Raw genomic sequence first — 21,010 nt, forward strand, 5'->3', positions numbered from 1 at the left:
CTTAATCTCTGATCATAATGCATACTCTCTAAACCAGGCAGCATCCTGGTAAATCTCCTCTGTACCCTTTCCAATGCTTCCACATCCTTCCTATAGTAAGGCAACCAGAACTGGACACAGTACTCCAAGTGTGGCTTCACCAGAGTTTTATAGAGCTCCATCATTACCCCATGACTCTTAAACTCAATCCCTCGACTTATGAAAGCTAATACCCCATAAGCTTTCTTAACTACCCTATCTACCTGTGAGGCAACTTTCAGGGATCTGTGGGCATCCCTTAAACGAAAACCAATTTCCCCCGGGATCAATAAAGTATGACTATGTCTATGACTATGCCTATGACTATGACATGTACCCCCAGATCCCTCTGCTCCTCCACACTACCAAGTATCCTGCCATTTACTTTGTACTCTGCCTCGGAGTTTGTCCTTCCAAAGTGTACCACCTCACACTTCCCTGAGTTGAACTCCATCTGCCACTTCTCAGCCCACCTCTGCATCCTATCAATGTCTCTCTGCAATCTTCGACAATCCTTTACACTATTTACAACACCACCAACCTTCGTGTCGTCTGCAAACTTGCCACCCCACCCTTCTACCCCACATCCAGGTCATTAATAAAAATCACGAAAAGTAGAGGTCCCAGAGCTGATCCTTGTGGGACACCACTAGTCACAACCCTCCAATCCGAATGTACTCCCTCCACCACGACCCTCTGCCTTCTGCAGGCAAGCCAATTCCAAATCCACCTGGCTAAACTTCCCTGGATCCCATGCCTTCTGACTTTCTGAATAAGCCTACCGTGTGGAACCTTGTCAAATACCTTACTAAAATCCATGTAGATCGCATCCACTGCACTACCCTCATCTATATGCCTCGTCAACTCCTCAAAGAACTCTACCAGGCTTGTTCGACACAATCTACCCTTCACAAAGCCATGCTGACTGTCCCTGATCAGACCATGATTCTCTAAATGCCCATAGATCCTATCCCTAAGAATCTTTTCCAACAGCTTTGCCACTATAGACATAAGGCTCACTGGTCTATAATTACCCGGACTATCCGTATTACCTTTTTTGAACAAGGGGACAACATTCGCCTCCCTCCAATCCTCCAGTACCATTCTTTCATTTTCTTTTCCATCTGCAGGTCTTAAGTGGGAATCCTTTTGCAGTGCTGACTGGTGTAGAATCAAAGAAGTGAGTTCCCATTGAAATGTGGCAGATATACCAACAGATATATAGCATGCCTCAGATTTTAGCAAGAAAATGCTGAAGTTCCTCCATAAATCTGCTGAAGCACTGAAGTCCATGAGATGTTAAGCACTAGCACTTTCCATTAGAATTGCTGGCTACAGCAATTCAATTCAGCGCCATACCTTTGCAGCTTGTTCAATCTTTACAATAGCTACTAAACATGCCATTCACTCTCCTAAATAAAGAGGACTGGAATTATCTCCCAACAATACTTGGGCTCTGTTAGATGATCGGGGACTGAAAAAGTAACCTCACCTCACTCAGTCCACAGGATTTCCTCAATTTTAATTGAATTGACTTTACTTCTTACATCCTTCACATACATGAGTAAAAATCGTTACATTATATCTCCGTCTAAATGTGCCATGTGCAATCATAGTGACTTATAATAAATAGAACAGTCAATGTAACATAGAATACACTCAAATCAGCATGAATTAATCAGTCTGATGGCCTGGTGGAAGAAGCTGTCCTGGAGGCTGTTGGTCCTGGCTCTTATGCTGCGGTACTGTTTTCTGGATGGTAGCAGCTAGAATAGATTATGATTGAGGTGACTCAGGTTCCCAATGATCCTATGGGTCCATTTTACACACCTGTCCTTGTAAATGTCTTGAATCATGGGAAGTTCACAACTACAGATGCGCTGGGCTGTCTGCACCACTCTCTGCGGAATCCTGCAATTATGGGAGGTACAGTTCCCATACCAGGCAGTGATGCAGCCAATCAGGATGCTCTCAATTGTGCCCCTGTAGAAAGTTATTAGGATTTGGGGGTCCATACCAAACTTCCTCAACCTTCTGGGATGAAAGAGGCATTGTTGTGCCTTTTTCACCACACAGCTGGTATGTACAGACCACATAAGGTCCTCGGTTTTTACCTAATTTACTATATATACACTGTATAGATTTCATCTTTAGGATAACATACAAAAATTACTAGCTCAAAATTATTTTAATAATGTATCCACCAACTAAAAGTGGTTCATCAAAGCAATTCAATGCCACCTAAGCCTCTAATGAATAAAATTCACTCAATGTCAAAACATTGATCTCTTTAACAGAGAACATGATTTGGTAACTTATGTTTTGTATCTCCAAACATAAAACTAACTGAAAGAAAACATGGAGCTGGGAAAGTGTGTCTTTATTTCATTTTAACTTTCGTGAGACACGCACTTATGACATGGTGCCATATGCCATTTATGTACTTTTACATTTAACTCTTAATAATGCTTAATCAAACAATATATTTACAATATTACTCAAATATTACTGAAATGCTAAATACACAACAATCCTCCCTGCTTAGCCATAAACTCCAACTCAATATAGAATGCATCTCAGCAATAAACACAGTACAGTATATAATACACGACTATAAAGACATCTACTGCATAGTAAATTTTAACTTGTCCCACTGAGGCCTAAAGATTTAGTCACTGCAGAGGATTTGTTACTCTTGTGGGTAACAACTTTCCTGACAAGGTGGGGTGGGGGGGTGGGGAGGGTCACTCTGTTTGGTAGATGAGACTTGTGGCTGTGAAACAATCTCAGGTTCTGGGTCCTCCTCCATGGTGGCCATAGGAGTAGACTCTGGGACTGCAGGAAGTGGATCTGACACCTTTCTTCCCTCTTCTCCAAGATACTCTTGGCATCTTCTCGACATATTGGCATCTGAAAGAGTGCATGGCAAGATGCTCCATCTGCTCATCTCTCTCAGGCCATCAGACAAAGCTTTGAACCAATGCTTCCATTTTGACCATGCCTAGATAGCCAGCATGTAGCTCCTCCAACTCTTTAGCTCTCAACTTGGATGATGCAACAACTCTCAATCCCCACATAAAGCAACCTCCATCAAGGGCAAATTCATCCTGGCACTGGCAAAAATGGAGGAACTGGGATATTTACTGCACATTCCAGGTATTTGAGGTGACCATGTAGACCTGGCACAGTGTGGGGTCTCTTCTAGTTTCCCTTTAGATCATCTCTGCATAATAGTGAGACTTTCAATTTGCATTAGGGAGAATACGTCAAGAGGAGTGTGTTCTTTTGTAAATTTTCAGATATTTGCTTCTCCAAGGGTAAACAAGACAAAGCATCAGCATGATTAGTTGTCCTCTTGAATTTGATCTTGTGATGATGTCCTCCAAGAAACAAGGCCCATCTCTGCATCTGTGCTGCTGTTGTCAGTGGAACATCCTTCTGTGGATTGAAACTAGACTCTTGTGCTTGATGATCAGTAATGAGAGTAAACTCTCTCCCATACAGGTACCAGGTGAAACATTTTATACCCGAAACCAGACTCACGGCCTCTCTGTCAATCAACTCATATATTTTAGTTTTGCAGTGGTTAGGGAACATGATGCAAAGGCTATGGGACATTCACATCCATCACTCATAACTTGTGACATGACTGCACCTACTGTATACCAGAAGACAAGATGTCACAGGCAAGCTTCATTGGATGATGTGGATCATAATGTGTAAGTACAATGTCTGATGTCACCATTTCCTTTACCTTTTGAAAAGCCACCTCACACTGCTTTGTCCATGGCCATTTCTTCCCAATCTGCAGAAATGAGTTCAAGGGCTGCAGCACAGTAGACAGGTTTGGCAGGAACCTGTTATAGTAATAGACAAATCTTAAAAGGTCATAGTGCTATGTCCTTCAGCCTTGGGACAACCACCACTGCTTGAATTTTCTCAGCTCACTGTGCAAATCTCATGTGTCAATGGTGTGGCCACAGTAAGTGATGCTTGAATTAAAGAAATTATACTTGCCACGTCATGCTTTGAGACAGTAATCTTCTGATTGTTTTAACACTATCTTGAGATTTTGGAGATGTTCCTTGTCATCCTTGCCAGTAACAATGATGTCATCCAGGTAACAGTGAATGCCTGGGCAGCCTTGCAGCACCTGGTCCATGGGTCCACGGCTTTCTGTCAGAGTGCAGGTGCAGATGCTACTCTAAAAATAAGCCTATTATAGCGATAAAGCCTTTTGTGGGTGTTGATAGTGAGAAACATTTGGGACTCTTCTTCCATCTCCATCCATAGGTAGGCCACAGCTAGGTCCCTCCAGAATAGTTTGCAAAGATATCCTCTATCCTGGGCAGAGGGTATTAATCTTCTTTGCGTAAAAAGTCATGCTAACCTTAAAATCACCACACATTCTGACAGGCACATTCTTGTTGGCTACTGGGACTAATGGTGTTGCCAGTGGGCCCCACTCAACCTGGCAAAGAATCTAGCTCACTGGCTAATTTAGCATGGATTGCATAAGGAACCAGATGGGCTTTCTAAAACTTGGGTGCAGCATTTTCACTTAATACTATTTTACCCTTGATATGTTTGAGTTTTTTAGTGCCTATTACCTTTCTTAATTCGCTTTCAGTTGACTGTTGCAAGGGATGCGGATGGATCTCCAATCAAATTGTAGTTGTCTCAACCAATCAAGACCCCACATTGCTTTTACCACAGACAAGTCCAATGTGGCTTGTTGGTTGTTGTATTTCACTATTATGAATGTCACTCCCACAGGAGTTATACTGGAAAAAAAGATAAGTTCAGTATCCTTGAAAAGATGTTCAAACTGATTTTGTGGAATGACTGAAACAGTCAAGCTAGTGTCTAGTTCCATTTTCAATAATTCACCATTCACTTCTACTGTAAGCTATATTGCTTGTCTTTTGTTAGTTTTCACATTGTAAATCTCAGTCCTGCGTCACTTTCATTATTATCAGAATTTTCATCAACAGCATCCAGTTTAGTGCTTTTTTTGAAACTGCAACTTGATGTTTTATCTTTTTCCCTTCCCTGTGCAGTCCATTTATTTTTGTCTGCCTGATATGCTCTTTATATGTATCCTATGTTGTTGCATTGTCTGCAAGTTTTGCCTTTAAATCTGCTTTAGTCTGGTGTATGCAAGTTCCTGCACAACATTTATATGCTGCAATTTGTTTACATTCTGTTTACATACTGCAATTTTGTTCACACTTACTTTCATTCCTGGCTGCAACTCAACTGTGTCTCTGTCTACCTTTTCCATTGATACAGCCATTTCAACTGCTCTTTTAAAATATGAATTACCCTGCAGATAGCAGCCATTTTTGAATGGGTTCCTGTAAGATTCCACTAACTAAACGATCTCTCAGTGCATCATTAAGCCCATTGCTGAATTAACTGCTCGGACAATCAGCTCAATTCAGCCACAACCATCTGAAATAGACTCCCTTCCTTTGGTTCTGCTTATAAAACCTAAAGCATTCTGCAATCAACAATGGTCTTGGTTCTAAATGTTCGTGCATTACTTCCACAATATCAGCAAAGCTCATTTAGGCTGGTTTGGTTGATGCAGGTAAACTTCAAAGCAACCTGTCGGCACTTCCACCAAATGCACTCAGCAAAATTGTCACTCGTTTGGCGTCAGCTATTCCATTTGCTAAAAAATACTACTCAATTCCCTCAGTATACATCAACCAGTTAACTTTTTTTGCAATCAAACACATTTATCTTTCTGATATAGCCAGACATTTCTATGATTGTTTACTTACAATCGTTATCAGCCAGTACTCAATGTTTATGAACCCTTAAATTTGAGCACATTCTGCCTTTTTCTTAACTCAACTGTCTGTCATTTACTGAAGAACCACACGCTGTGCTGTTCTTTTACTTGACCATTTCTCACTGCACTTTTTTCCAGCTCGAGCAGCTCACTGCACTTCAACAGGTATGTAATTTCATTTAAAACTTCCTCATTGCCACTGTTATATTTTGTAACTCCAAAACATAAAACGAATTGAAAGAAAACATGGACATGGTGACCTGGTGGTGTAATGACATATGCCATTCACATACTTTTCAAATGTTTAATTTATTGTCAATGTATGCATGTACAATACAACTCTGAAATTTGTCTTCTCCAGATAGCCACGAAATACAGAAAGACCGTGGGAGCTGATGAAAAAAAAGACATGAACACCCCCCCCCCAACATGTAAAAGAAAAGAAACAAAACTCGCAGACCCCAAAATCCTCTACCTCCTCCCCACAGGAAAAAAACAGCGACAATTACAATCCTCGACCTTCACTTGTAGAAACGAACAGTGACACTCCCAATCCCTCTCCGACACAGGAAAAAATGACCAGATCACCCACTTGCCAATCGGCCACAAGAAAGCAAACCCGGAAAAACTGAAGGAAACCGATATAATGTACAGTCCAATAATCGCATATTCTCAAAATATTGAAAACATTTGTTTGTCTGCATACGAGAGCGGCCACATAAACTCAGACCTTCCGCAAGGAGTGACTGCTGACCCAGGTCCGAAAACCACGGGTACTGACCGTCTTTGCCCCTCTGCATTCACCTCGATGCTTTAATTTTCCTCATCACTTCGAGGTGGAGTTGTTCATGATCTTGCGCCATGTCTCTGGTCTTTTCCACAAGTCAGCTTGTGTTCTCGGTCCCTTTTAGCCCTGTTTCCACGAGGCAGCTCTCCAGACCCAGCAGAGTGCTGGATCCTTCGATCGAGCTCCAAACTGTACATCACAGGCTCCAACAGTTTCCATAACACAAACAAGACAAAAAGAACAAACAGGAAGTGTAGAAAAAGTGAAAGAAAAAGTGAAATAATTGGAAAGATTTGTTACGATGTCGCCTGAGGAATCGTTGCTCACTGGCGCCATCTTGACTGGAAGTGCTTTTATATATAACCCTCAATGAATTATGTACACAAGGAATGCTGAATCAAACAATCTATTTACAACCACAAACCCAAGGAAATACACAACAATACCTCCTCTAGCTTGGATTTTAAGTTACGTCTTGAAGAAAATACATTATGTACAGTACTTTCTACAAGAGTCTAATCTCCTACAGCACCTAGATCAGAAAAAAACAAGGGGGAAAAAAGAGCTGCTTATATGAAAGTTTCTCCAAAGTATAAATTTATCAAATAGCTTCCTTCCAAATGCATTAAAATTCTAATGGGGACATTTGATTTCCACTGATATTAAAAGGAAGAAATAAAAGCAATGTTTATTTCTTGTTTGACAGAAGAAATTAAATTGCTGGCAATACGCAGCAGGTCAGGTTGTGGTTAGGTGAGGGAAAAGATACAGAGTTAATGCTTCTGGTCAAAGATCCTTGATCGGAAGTGGCAAAGAGACAACAGAAGCTCATTAAGCTGCAGGAAGAGTCAGAGTGTGGGAATGTCATTGATGGGGTGATCATCAGTACACCATGTAAACAATATTATTTGCTCAATAATTGAACGGGAGCAATGAGAGACAAAGAACACAGTCAAAAGAACATGACAAAGGAATTCAGGAATTGTGAAATGCAGAGCAGGAAGATATGTCTGGCAGGGCAGGCTGGGCACTTCTGAAGAAAGCAAAATGAAAGGGGACAAAAAACAAACTGAGCTAATATCACAGATGGACACTGATACAAATGGAAATCAAATTAGTATTTAATTCTACAACTTAAGTCCAGAAGGCTGCAACATTCCCAGATGGAAGATGACATGTTGATCCTCAAGCATCCATTAGTCCTCACGTGACAGTACAGGAGGCCACAGACTGCTAGGTCAGAAGGAAGTGAGATGGAGAATTGAATCGGCAGGCCATCGGATGCACAAGGTCACTCCTGTGGTCTATAAGCAGGTTATTCTACAAAAAGTGATTACCTAATCTATGCTCGGCTTCCCAAATGTAAGGGACCACACTATGAACATTGAATGCAGTACACTAAATTGGAAGAAGTGCCCATGAATTGCTGCTTCACGTCGAAAGACGAAGGTCAAAGTTTATTTTTGATTGACAGAATAAATTACCTGGAACTAGTAAAATTTGTACAACTACAGGCTTGGTTATACGGTATATCTGGAAGGGTGAGATTTTGGAAAAGAATGAATAAAGTCTTTGCAATCAGAATTAGAGATGAAGATCTGTTTAAAGTAACTATAATGGCATCAGGAAAATCAAGAGGGACAGAAAAGAACAAAAGATAAAATACAAAAAAAAAGTAACTATTTTTCGCTGGAGAAAATCAAACAAGAGAATGTACACGTTTTCTTGGTTGAAATTCAAAATCAAGATAACACATGGAGTAAGGTTAGGGGTATAGACAAATTGATAATGATAGCCTAGTCTCTGAAGAATTAGAGATAAACTTCCTGCAAACCCCTTCCCTGAAGGGCCTTGGAGGATATCAGTATCACAAAAGCCATATTCTACAAATGCTGAAAAATTGGAATGAAGTAGAGACAATTAGAATGTTTTGAAAGGTTATCCAACCTGAAATTTTAATACTTCCTCACCAAACCTGCTAAGAATTTCCAGATTTTCTGTTTTTATGGAAGAAATGAAATGGTTTTGACATAATGGCATCATTAATCAAGAGCTAAAGATGGTTCACATTAAAGTCATGCCTTCTATAGGACATTAATGAAAGCAAAGTGCACTTGTCTGTGGAAAAGAATGACTGAGAGTGGAAGAGATCATTCACATGAAGACTGGGACAAGTTCAGGTTCTAAAGACACTCTTATCTTAACAGGGAAATCCTGTAATTTATAACTTTTTAAACAACTGATTTTCAAGCGTTTTGGATACTACTGTTAACAATAGGGTTCAAGCTTTGCTGGCTATTTCTATTTCAACCAGTTTGTGAGGAAAACTTATTCAGACCATCACACTGTCACATTATGCAAGTTTTGCTACTGAGCGAGACTCCCATTACAGATCAGGTCATCACTGGCAAGTCACCATCAAGCACCTCCATCCTTTTCCATGTGCCGGTACTACAAGCAGCTCAATACTACCCTCAAACTCTGGTCCACTATTTTAAAAACAAAGTAAATACAGGAAGACTATAGTAAAATATAGAAACATGGAGACTGTGGAAATAAACTAGACAGACATGTGGAGAAAAACACAAGATCGATGGAACAAATAATCTTCAAAATCAAGGAAATTAATGGATAACCATTCATTTGTTTTGAAAGTGATTTTCTATGCTTTGGTAATTTCATTAATCCTCCTGGATTTTTTTAAAATTCTAAATGTAACTATCAATAAAATTCATATCATCAAAAGAGCCTAATACTCCAAATCCTCAGTGTTGCAAAACTTACATTTCACAACATAAGTTTGACCACTTTCAAGACCAGATCAAGGGGTTTACTTAATACACAAAAAAAATTTGAGGATATTAATATTGCTTCAGTAAATAATTAATTCCCTAACACTTATATCTAAACTGGAGTACACAGGCCATCATTCATATTTCTGTAAGCTCAGTGTCACTGGAAAATATCTGCCAACCCTTGACACACCAGAGAGATACAAAAGAAAATGGCTTAATCTCATTTCACTGATCTATCAAGAGTAAAATTTTAAGATTAAAGACTCATTTTCAATCAAACTTGCTGTCCAAAAACCAAATGAAACAGCCTCAGCTATATTACATTTTATACCTATCCTTGCATAAACTTTTTAAAAAGGCTACGAGCTTCAAAGTACTGTACGTATTTTTTAAAGACGTCAACTTATGCATATAAATTATTCACTTTCTCTCTGTAATATAAAATTAGAACAGCCTTCAGGTACTAGTTTAAAGTACTGTTTTCTTTTAATGCATACTGGAGGTTTTAAAAATCAATATGAATTAATTTAGAATAAATTTTGAAGGGAAACAATGAAGCTGTGGGAGCGATTTTATTTTCTGCATTAGCATACTTATCAAAATATTATCCAATATTATCACGTAATGAGATCTTCGGGCCTGTGCAGGGAGCTGGAGAGCATTGGGCTCCGAGGTTTAGAGCATATGAATTGGTTAATTGTTGTTTAACATGAGTTGTTAATCATTTAGAGTTCCTTGCGTTTTTTTTCCAAGTGACTTGCTCTTTGTAATGCAGTGTCCTGGTGCTTTCTGTTTAAGCTTGTTACGTTTATTTTGATAGGCTCGGGGATTCCACGTTATTTCTATTATCTAAGCGGATGCCCAATTAGTGCTAATCACAGGGGACCAGTTTTGAGAATGTTACGTCATACTGTGTCGCTCAGCCAATTTACCAATGTTCTGTTGGAATTATTATGAATAAGTTTTGGTTGCCTTCTCTACGTCAGAGTCAGTCTTTCCTCCACACATCAGGACATATCATGTCAGAATTTTATATCATCAGTGCTCTTTAAACAAACCACATAAACCTGGTTTCCTTGAAGCAATTTATTTAAACATCTTTCATGCTCAATTCCCTTGGGTTAAGACAGTGTTGGAGGAAGATTAACACACTGCACTGATGCTGAGGTAGAAGGGGTAAATTGCAACAATAAATCACCAGCAACCACAAATCACACTGCAGTTTCCTGCCTAAACTACCCTAACAACACTTCCCTCACCAGCAACTTCTACAACCAAAGGCATGAACCTACAGATTCTCATTCAAGTTACATACCACCCTGATGCAGAAATATATTGCTATTCCCACGTTGTCACTCAGTCTAACTCTACAGCTGCCATGGCGAGTTTTGAACCCAAGTCCCGCAATTTTAGCCCAAGATTACAGATTATTAATATGGCAGATAAACCATCAAGGTACCCCAGATGGCTAGGGATGCAGAGAAAATGTAAAACTGGGGCTATTCAGCATTCAAATCAGCAGAGTATTTTATAATCAAAATATAAAACAAATGTCATGATTTTCCATGAGAAGCTTTACCTTCCAGAAAGAAAACAAACAACAGAAAGGAATCACACAATTTCAACAAAGACTAAAAATGTGAGTGGCTGATGGAGCCTCTGTAAAACAACCCCAATTACAAGATGGTTAATCAAAAGGAGTCAAGTTTAAACACTTCAAAAAGAATAAATATTACGACACTCTAATAAAGTCCTCATGGCTTGCAGGTAATTTCACTTTAGATGGAGTAAGTCTCTTTGCAGCTCATGTTATCTCAGTGCCAGAGGTAATATTAACGCAGTGCCAGCCTTATTAGGAAATAGCTTTTCGTACAGGATTATTCCAACAACACAACTGATCATTCATATGCTAACATATAAGCTCATGAACATTTGACCTCATAATCTAACCCAACATGACCTTTGCACTTTCACTAACTACACTGAACTTTGTAACTTTACAATTCATTCGGCAATTCTGCTTTCTTTTTATTACCTTGATGTAATTATGTATGGCAAGTTGAGCTAGATGGCATGCAAAACTAAAGCTTTTCAATGTATCTTGCTACTTATGACAATAATAAACCAATACCTTCCACCTCTTCTCAACTGCCTCTACTTCTCCCTGGGTCCCTTCCTCCTTCCCTTTATCCTACGGTCCACTCTCCTCTCCTATCAGATTCCTTCTTCTCCAATCCTTGACCTTTCCCACCCACTTGGCTTCACCTATCACCTTCCAGCTAGCCTCTTCCCCCTCCCCTCACCTCTTTATACTGGCATCTTTCCCTTTCCTTCTCAGTCCTGAAGAGGGATCACAGCCCAAAACATCGACTGTCTATTCACTTCCATAGATGCTGCCTGACCTGCTGAGCTCCTCCAGCTTTTTGTGTGGGGTGCTTTGGATTTCCAGTTTCCTCTCCGTTGATTACCAGTTGAGTATTTCCAGCTAGTCCTGTTTTTATTTCCTGACTTCATTATATATTATATTTTGCTTCTTGTTTTCTTCTATTTCATCCTCTTATGGTCAGGCAACTGTTCTTCCTTGAATATATCTGGTATCTGGTATTAATTGCAAACTTGATTTACGTCATTAAAATAAAACGAGAATTGCCTATTGTCATTAATTTTAATATGAGACTTCAAATCATGATGTGTCCTTGGTCATTCTCACAAATGAATCCGCTCTGAAAGGGACATGTCAGAATAGACATGGGAAGTCGAATTAAAATGGGTAGCCATCAGGAGATCCTGTCTTTTGAGCAGACAGAGCAACCCCCTCCCAGCTTCTTTCTTCATCCCTTCTCATCCAGCTGCCCACCTTCCCCCTCACCTGGATTTATCTATCACCTGCCAGCTTGCGCTACTTCCCCTCCCTCCACCTCCTTGTTCTGGCTTGTTCTCCCTCCACATTCTTGTTCCTCTCCATAGATGCTGCCTGACCTACTGAGTTCCTCAAGCATTTTTCATACGTTCCTCATGATTTCCAGCAACTGCAGAATTTTGTGTTCATGATTTACTGCATACTCATTGATTAACTACTTTTACCAGAGCAGTGCTTGTAGCTTACATCTTTCAACGTGCTTACCCTTCCGTCAACTCTGAGTTCATCACTTTCGTCAATGGAAGACACTAAGGTCAATGCTGAAACCTTGCAAATAAGTTAAATGTTACTGAAATACAATGCCTGACATGAATTCACTCTGCAGACCAATCCTAATAACTAACGTTTCAAAGTGATGATTGAAGGGTAGAGTCACTTTCCATCTCTCTTCTTCCCTGAATTAAAGCAGCCTGGACCACAGCAATACTTCACAATATTCATGACTGAATTTGAATTGGCCAACTCTCATTGGCTGAGTGGTAATTTCCATGCATCTGGATAGTAAAGTACTCTATGTTGGAGTACTGTTTATCAACTACAGAATCAACTTCAATAGAATAATTCTGAGTTAAATTATTTCCAAATTCCTAAACCTGGGAGTCAACATCTCCTTGTGCAGAGGATCCTTGACTTCCTAACCAACAGATTGCAATCAGTAACGACAAGCACAAGCACCTCCGTCACAATTGTGGCCCCCTACTCTACCCCCTGTACACTCATGACTGCATGGCCAGATTCTGCTCTGACTCCACTTACACACACGCTAATGGTTTGGTTTAGCAAACTGCTCTGCCCATGACCACAAGAAACTATAGAGTTGTGGACACAGCTCAGCACATCAGAAAACCAGCCTCCCCTCCATGGACTCTCACTAAACCAAATAAAGCAGGCACCATAATCAAAGAACCCACCCAACCTAGACATTCTTTCTTCTCCCCCTCCCATCAAGCAGAAGACACAGAGGATACAAAAGCCTGCAGGAACATACCACCAGCTTCAAGGACAGCTTCTGTCCATGCCGTTGTTCTAAGACTATGGAAGGTTTCCCTAGTATAATAAGATGGACTTTGACCTCACAACCTGCCTTGTTGTGACCTTGTACTTTACTGTCTACCTGCACTACACTTTCCCTGTACCAGGCACTGTATTCTACACTCTGTTACCTTGTGAAGTCTCAGTTCATTGTAATGAATTAACCTGCATCGATGGTATGCAGGACAGGTTTTTCACTGCACCTCTATAATAAACACATTGACTGTTGTTCAAATGCATTTTAACGACATTTGCCAAGCAAATCTGAAATATTTAGCTGCATTTGGAAAGCAGAATTGATAGAGCAATAGGGAAGAGTATCCTCATTTCAGCTTCTACATAAAGGATCATTACACCACAGAATGAGGAATAATGATCATTTGCTATGTATTAAAATCCCTCATCAGGATTTCTGCACAGCCTGTGATAATTCAATTAACAGCTATTGTAAATGTGGACAGGCAGGGGAAGATACCAGAACTACATCAAATTACTGTACCTGTAACGGATCCAGATCATTGCTGTCATGGGGTAGTTCAGACTCTACTCTCTGAAAACTGGGTAACCATTGTCTAAGGCTTTTCATCAAGTATGTTTTGCCTTCCTGTAAATGCAAAAAAAAGTTTTAAGAAGTGCCATATCAACCAGGAAATTGTCATGACAATAATGAATCATTCCTGATTCAGAATACAGGACCCTGAAAATATCAACTGAGCATCGTCTATGCTTATTCTCTCTGCATGGTTTCTACCACACAAGTTCACTATAGTAAACAGAGATTCATTCCCAAATCAAATGAATAGAATTCAGGTACAGACCAGCTGCAAATTGGCAAAATGATAGAACGTCTTATGGAGCTGAATTACTTTTTCCTGCTGCCAAAAATCCTTAGCAGTAGGGATGAAAGTGCAAAAGTAGTGAAGTGATGCTACAACTGCACAGGGCTTTGATAAACTGTGCTTAAGTGATTAAATACAGTTGTGGGCTCGTTCTTTAAAGCATGCACTACAGATTTGATTTACTACACTAATTTCTGAAATGAAAGCATTGTCTTCTGAGAATGATTTACAACTGGGAATATGATCACTGGTGACCTTGCTGAAGTATGCAAGGTTCTGAGGGTTTTGACAGGATAGATACTTCAAGAATTTCTTTGGGTAAATACTGAAGGTGTTTCCCTAGCCAGAGAATCTAAAACCAGGCATCACAGTTCAGAATAAAAGGATTTCCATTTAAGTCCTCTGACGAAGAGGTGTTTTTTTTAAGAAAGGGGACTGTGAATCTTGGGATTCACTAGCCCAGAGAGCTGCAGGTGCTGACTTAAGAAGTTAGAGTTCACTGCTTTGAGTTCACCACCCCATGGTCAACCACCTTGGATCTAATCACCACTATTCAGCGCACCTTCAATTTTTAAACCCCGCTCACTGCAGCTTGGTAGTTCAGAGCTGCAGTTTAGGTGCATTTGATCACCTGCTCCAAAATGAGACTCAGTTCTGAGTGCAGCCATTGCTCCTGAATGAAAGAAATGAGGGACAGATTTGCCCCAAAAGTGATGATCTAATTTATTTTAATACGATTGCTGATATCCATTAAAAGTTTAACAATTTTTATAATCTTATTTTATATTAGTATTTTTAATTAACGGTGACGAGTTTTAATATAATATTTGCAATCCTGATCTTCGGTGCTATGTGCATGCACATTCTGCCTGCAACTGCATGGATTTCCTCCAGCTGCTTCGGTTCCCTTCCTCCCACAACACAAAACACATACAGGCTGGTGGCTTATCTGACCACAGTAAACTGCCCCTGGTGTGCAGGTGAGTGGTAGAATGGAAGAGAGTTAATGGGAATGTGTTGAGAAAAAATAGCATTAGTGTGAATTTTGGTTCGGCACAGACTTGGTGGACGAAATGGCTTGCTTGTGTGACATATGACTCTAACTTTATAGTGCATTGCAATTTAGCTAAATAACTGTGCAAAAGGAAGATATTAGTACTATTGAAAGACAAATTATTGATTAAATTAATATAAATTAAAAATCAGTCAAAACTACCAATACCTGTTGCTGTTCAGTACTGAAAAGATAACTAGCCATCAACTGCAAGGCTTCAGGGTTTTCTGGATCATATGCCAAAGCATTTCCCAAAGCTTCTTGACACTTATCTGAAGCATCTTCCTCTGAACTGTGAAAAAAATTAAAGTACACCTGGTTTAATACAGATAAAAATTTCACAACAGTTACTCATTGAAATGCAATGTTAATAATACAATTACAACTCATTACATAACAAAAGTCATGAGCATTAACTGAACTGAATCTGTATTTGCATTTATAAACAAGCACTCCCAAACTCCTCCACACAACAGTATGTAGTAACCTTTTGCCAATTAAATAATAATCTAATCTTCTATTTTTCCTTCCAAAGTGGATGACCTTGCATTTGCCAACACTGTATTCCATTAGCCAGACCCTTGCCCACTCACTTAACCTATCTATACATCTCTGCAGATTTCCTACCACCTTTGCACAATCAGCTTTTCAACTCAATGTCATCAGCAAACTTGCATATGCTACACTCGCTCATTTGTCCAAATCACAAATGCACATTATTAACAGTTGCAGGACCAGCACCACACCCTGTGGCACTCCACCCACCACTGTCAACCAGAGAAGTACCAATCAATCCAAACTCTCTGCCTTCTGTTGGTTAACCAATCCTCAGTCCAGGCATCCTTATTATGTGGCTGTTTTCTATGGGGCGCCTGATCAAACACCTTCTAGAAATCCAAGTCCCCTCTACACATTGTGTTTGTTACATCCTAAAGAACTTCAGTAATCTGTCAAACTGGACCTCTCCATCCTGAATTATGATTAAACCATTTCTATCAAGATGTCTCCCTATTTCTTCTTTACTTATAGCTCAGCATCAAGCTTTCTTCTCACAAGTCAGATTTCTTAGCAGAGATTTAATAGGATTATGTAACCTTAACTGTACATTCACATTTATCCGTAATAACTTTTCCCTCTCCTCCTTATCATATGTCTACCTTTGCCTCAAAAATATTCGAAGTGTCTTTTTAAGGCATGGTGGCATAGCAATTAGTGTACCACTATTACGGTGCCAGCCAGAACCAAATGGGGTTCAATTCCCCCTGCTTTTTGTAAGGAGCTTGTACGTTCTCCCTGTGACCGCATGGGTTTCCTCTTGGTGCTCCGGTTTCCTCCCACATTCCAAATATGTATGGTTAGGAGTAATGAGATGAGGCGGTGATGACACTTGTGGGCAGCTCAGCACAATCCTTGCTGATTTAACTTGATGCAAACCACACACTTCACTGTTTCAACGTTTTGACTTGCGTTTTTGACTTAAAGCTAATCTTTAATTATTTTAGTCTTAGAACCTTACAGCCTTCTGTGAGAGAAAAAAAATGTTACCTCATCTATGACTGAAATGCTGGTGGGCCTAATTTGAAACAGTGACTGATAGTTCCAGATTCTCCAATGCAAGGACAATCACCTCCACAATCACCTCATGAAAATCCATCAGGGTTTAAATTGTTTCATTCAAGTATATTTTAATTTTTCCAGTCTCCAGTTGATATGACCAGCCTGTTCAACATTTCCCTACAAAACAACCCGCTGAGCTATTAATCCAATGAAGCTTCTCTGAACAGATTAGTATTCTTTCTAAAATGAGAAAGTAAATATCATACAGTGCTACAAATGTGGTGCTGCGAATACCCAATACAACTGAAATAAAACCTCCCCTTTTTAATCCAATTTCCTTTTCTGCTGGTTCTCATAATTAACTTGCATACCTCCACGCTTGTCTTTTGCAAATTATGCACTGGGACTCTCAGATCCCTTGCATCTTAGATCTTTCACAATTTAGACACAATGTTTTTTTTATTCATGTCAACATAAATAATGTTACATTTTCTGATGTCACATTTCATTTGCCAGATCTTTGCTCACTCACTTAACCAATTTCCATTTCTTCCTGTGGCCTCCTTATGTCATTTCAACAATTTACTTTTCCTAAACACCTTTGTGTCATCAATAAACTTAACGACCTGTACCTTCATCCAAGTCATTTACTGTAAATACATTGTGAAATGTTAATGCCCAGTACTGATCCCTGTAAGCACACCACTCACCACATCTTGCCAGCCAGAAAAAGAGCAGTTATCTCCAGCTCTGTTCCTTGTTACCCAGCCAATATTTTATCTCTGCCTATATGTTACCTCCTACACCACGAGATGTTAGAAACCTTTTATATGGTACCCTATCGAATGTTTCCTGGAAATCTAGATCCACTGGTTCCCATTTATTCAGTGCAGGATCAACTTCTTCAAAGATTTCTAACAAATATGTCAAACCTAGTTTCCCTTTCACAAAAAGTTAGCTTCATCTGATTACACTGATACTTTTGATGCTAAAAAAGACAGTACTAAAAAAACTACAGCATTCAAAAACACAGACTTCTGTATTTTAAATTAACTCAATTAAATGAAAACATGTCATTTATTTCATTCTTACTCCTTTGCATTGAAATGAATGTCCCTGCTTGTTCCTGCAGCAGATATAACTTGGCATGGACTCAATGTGCACATTTCCCAGAATTAACTTCTGCAGTTTTCTAATGCTAGTGTCCTGCCACATCATAAGCAATACCACACTCTTGAGTTGTCTAAAATTGAGTAGCCCCACACTGGAGCCTGTGAAGTGATCCACTATGAGAGAGATTAGAAATTTTGATTGAGCAGGCACATCACCTTTATTCTCAGTAACGAGTGAAAGTTTTCTTAACTTCTTTCACCGTGATAAATCTGTGAGTGCCAGCTTTTCACCTGGCAAACCATCACTGCACTAATCCTATTGCAGGTTTATGTCCATCCTTCAAGAGGTGGACCAGACCTGTATTCAGTATTCCAGAGGTGCGGCCCAGTAGCCTAGCAGTTTGTGTAACACTTTACAGCCCCAGCGATCAGGGTTCAAATCTGACCACCGTCTGTACATTCTTCCTTCGATCACTACAGTTTCCTCCTGCACAGATTAGTAAATTGTGGAGGGCGCAGGTGCAGGACAACACTTGTGGTCTGTCCCCAGTATATCCTTGGGCTGAGCTGGTTATTGATACAAATGATACTTTTCACTCTCTGTTTCAATGTACTTATGACAAATGAAGTTAATTTAATCTAGCCTAATCTCCCAAGCAACAACAAAGGTAAATGTTGACAGTCCTAAACGCAGCAACACACACGAAATGCTGGAGAAGCTCAGCAGACTGGGCATCTAGGAAAAGACATAGACAACGTTTTGAGCTGAAACCCTTCGGCAGGACTGGAGAAAAAAAAGTGAAGAGTAGATTTAAAAGGTGGGCGGAAGGGAAGAAAGGAAAGGGGGAAGGAGCACCAGAGGGAGACTATGGATGGGCAAGGAGACAAGGTGAAAGAGGGCAAAGGGGATGGGAAAGGGTGGGGGGGGGGCATTACCGGAAGTTAGAGCAGTCGATGTTCATGCCATCAGTTTGGAGGCTACCCAAGTGGAATATAAGGTTTTGTTCTTCCAACCTAAGTGTGGCCTCATCACGACAGTGGAGGAGGTCATGGATGGACATATGGGAATGGGAATAGGAAGTGGAATTAAAATGGGTGGCCACTGGAAGATCCCACTTTTTCTGCTGGATGGAGTGTAGGTGTTCAGTGAAGCGATCTCCCGATCTACATCGGGTCTCAGCAGGAGGCCACACCGGGAGCACTGGACACAGTATATGACCCCAACAGACTCACAGGTGAAATGTCACCTCAGCTGGAATGACTGTTTAGAACGGTAGTGAGAGGAAGGAGGTGTAGGGGCAGGTGTAGCACTTGTTCCACTTGCAAGAGTAAGAGCCAGGAGGGAGATCAGTAGGGAGGGACGAATGGACAAGGGAGACACGTAGGGAGCGATTCCTGCGGAAAGCAGAAAGTGAGGTGGAGGGAAAGATGTGCTTGGTGGTGAGATGCCATTGGAAGTGGCGGAAGTTTTGGAGAATTATGTGCCGGACGAGGAGGCTGATGGGGTAGCAGGTAGCGTGGTGGGAGGATGAGAGTAGACGTGCATGAAATGGAAGAGATGCAGTTGAGGGCAGCGTTGATGGTGGAGGAATGGAAGCCCCTTTCTTTGAAAGATGAGGACATCTCCTTCTTCTAGAATGAAAAACCCTCATCCTGAGAACAGATATAGCGGAGACAAGGGAGTTGAAACAAGGGGACGGCATCCTAAATGGAGTTCACTGCAGATGTTTCAGCTAACATGTTTACATGTCTTAGACAACCTAGGTAACGGGTTCTCTAAAAAAAAATATAAAATGAATGATATAAAAATCTGTTCATCTAGAATTCAGTACAATATAGTATTCCTCACAATACGTAGATTAGTTTAGGCAATTACCACACATACACTTATGCAGAATCTGGATAAATAAACCCAAGGAAACATGAAAAAGACAACTTGACGGGGTTAATGGAGGAATGGGAAGTCTTGTGGAACATACAAACACCAGAAGGAATCTTAGGCTGAATAGTCTTCTTCTACGCAATAAACACTGTTCAACACTATATAACAACTATCTTAAGTTTACCAACTTGATCTCTATTTAAAATTCAATAAACCCAACATGTGCATGGATGAGGATTTCTTTGCAAAATGTATAACTGCTACTTTTCTTTCAGTCCCCCATATCCTTTCCTTTACTCAAATAAAAAGTGCAATTCTTCAGAGAGCAATATAGGACTAAATAAGCAATACAAATAATTAAGCTTTTTCATCAGCAACAGGAATAACAACAGCATAATACCACCACAACTTTATAAAGCACCTACAATGGAGTGTCATATCCAGAGACCCTAATTAATTAAAGGCACTACATGCAGTGGCGAAAAGAAAGAAAACTGGAAAGCATAAGAAGGCCAGAAACAATTGATGCAGATATGTCCAAGGGTGCAAGTGCAGGGGTGGGTTACGTGGACAAGAAAGGGCAGGGCTATGGAAGGGTCTGGGAATTTGAACTAGTAAATCAATACCCAACTCAAAATGATGAAGACGAAAACAGACCATTTTTGCAAGAGCACTGATATATTTGCACTAGTGAACCGTAATAAGTGAAGCAAACAAAAGTATCACAAAAAAATTACACCTACAAAAACTGCAAATTATTGATTTGAGCACATATGATTCATATTGATTGTCGAATCTGATGATTCAACCAGACAGCTCTATGTTGTGATTTAAAGATGTTTCAAATATTAATAATCTTCTCTGTTCGGTATTACATAATACAGGTCCACAATCCCTTATCCAAAATCCTTGGGGCCAGAATCTTTCGGATTTCAGAATCCCTCCTTATTGGTTCCAGGTCACCCCCCCCCCCGGCCCCACCACCACGCAGATACCAAAAAACACGTATGCTCAAGTCGCTTATTTAACCTGTCTCAATGCGGTGGACTTTAGGACCCAGCAGAGCTCCAGACCTATTCACATCCTCCCATATACTTTAAATCATCTCTAGATTACTTATAATACCTAATACAATGTAAATAGTTGTTATACTGTATTGTTTAGGGAATAATGACAAGAAAAAATATCAATAAAACATAAAAATATACAGCTTC

The 21,010-nt window shown here is 40.0% G+C and overlaps 1 protein-coding gene across 1 annotated transcript in view; it reads right to left on the reverse strand.

Moving 5' to 3' along the window:
* Positions 1 to 21,010, reverse strand: part of si:dkey-12j5.1 (uncharacterized) — a 434,002-nt gene that overhangs the window by 369,264 nt on the left and 43,728 nt on the right. Inside the window, exons 6-7 of the mRNA XM_063042381.1 lie at positions 15,414 to 15,537; positions 13,852 to 13,956 (exon numbers count right to left, since the gene is read on the reverse strand). Of these exons, the coding sequence (XP_062898451.1) occupies positions 13,852 to 13,956; positions 15,414 to 15,537 (229 nt within the window). The remainder of the gene's footprint in view (positions 1 to 13,851; positions 13,957 to 15,413; positions 15,538 to 21,010) is intronic.

This window comes from Mobula hypostoma, chromosome 3, assembly GCF_963921235.1.
Source record: "Mobula hypostoma chromosome 3, sMobHyp1.1, whole genome shotgun sequence".
NCBI lineage: Eukaryota > Metazoa > Chordata > Chondrichthyes > Myliobatiformes > Myliobatidae > Mobula > Mobula hypostoma.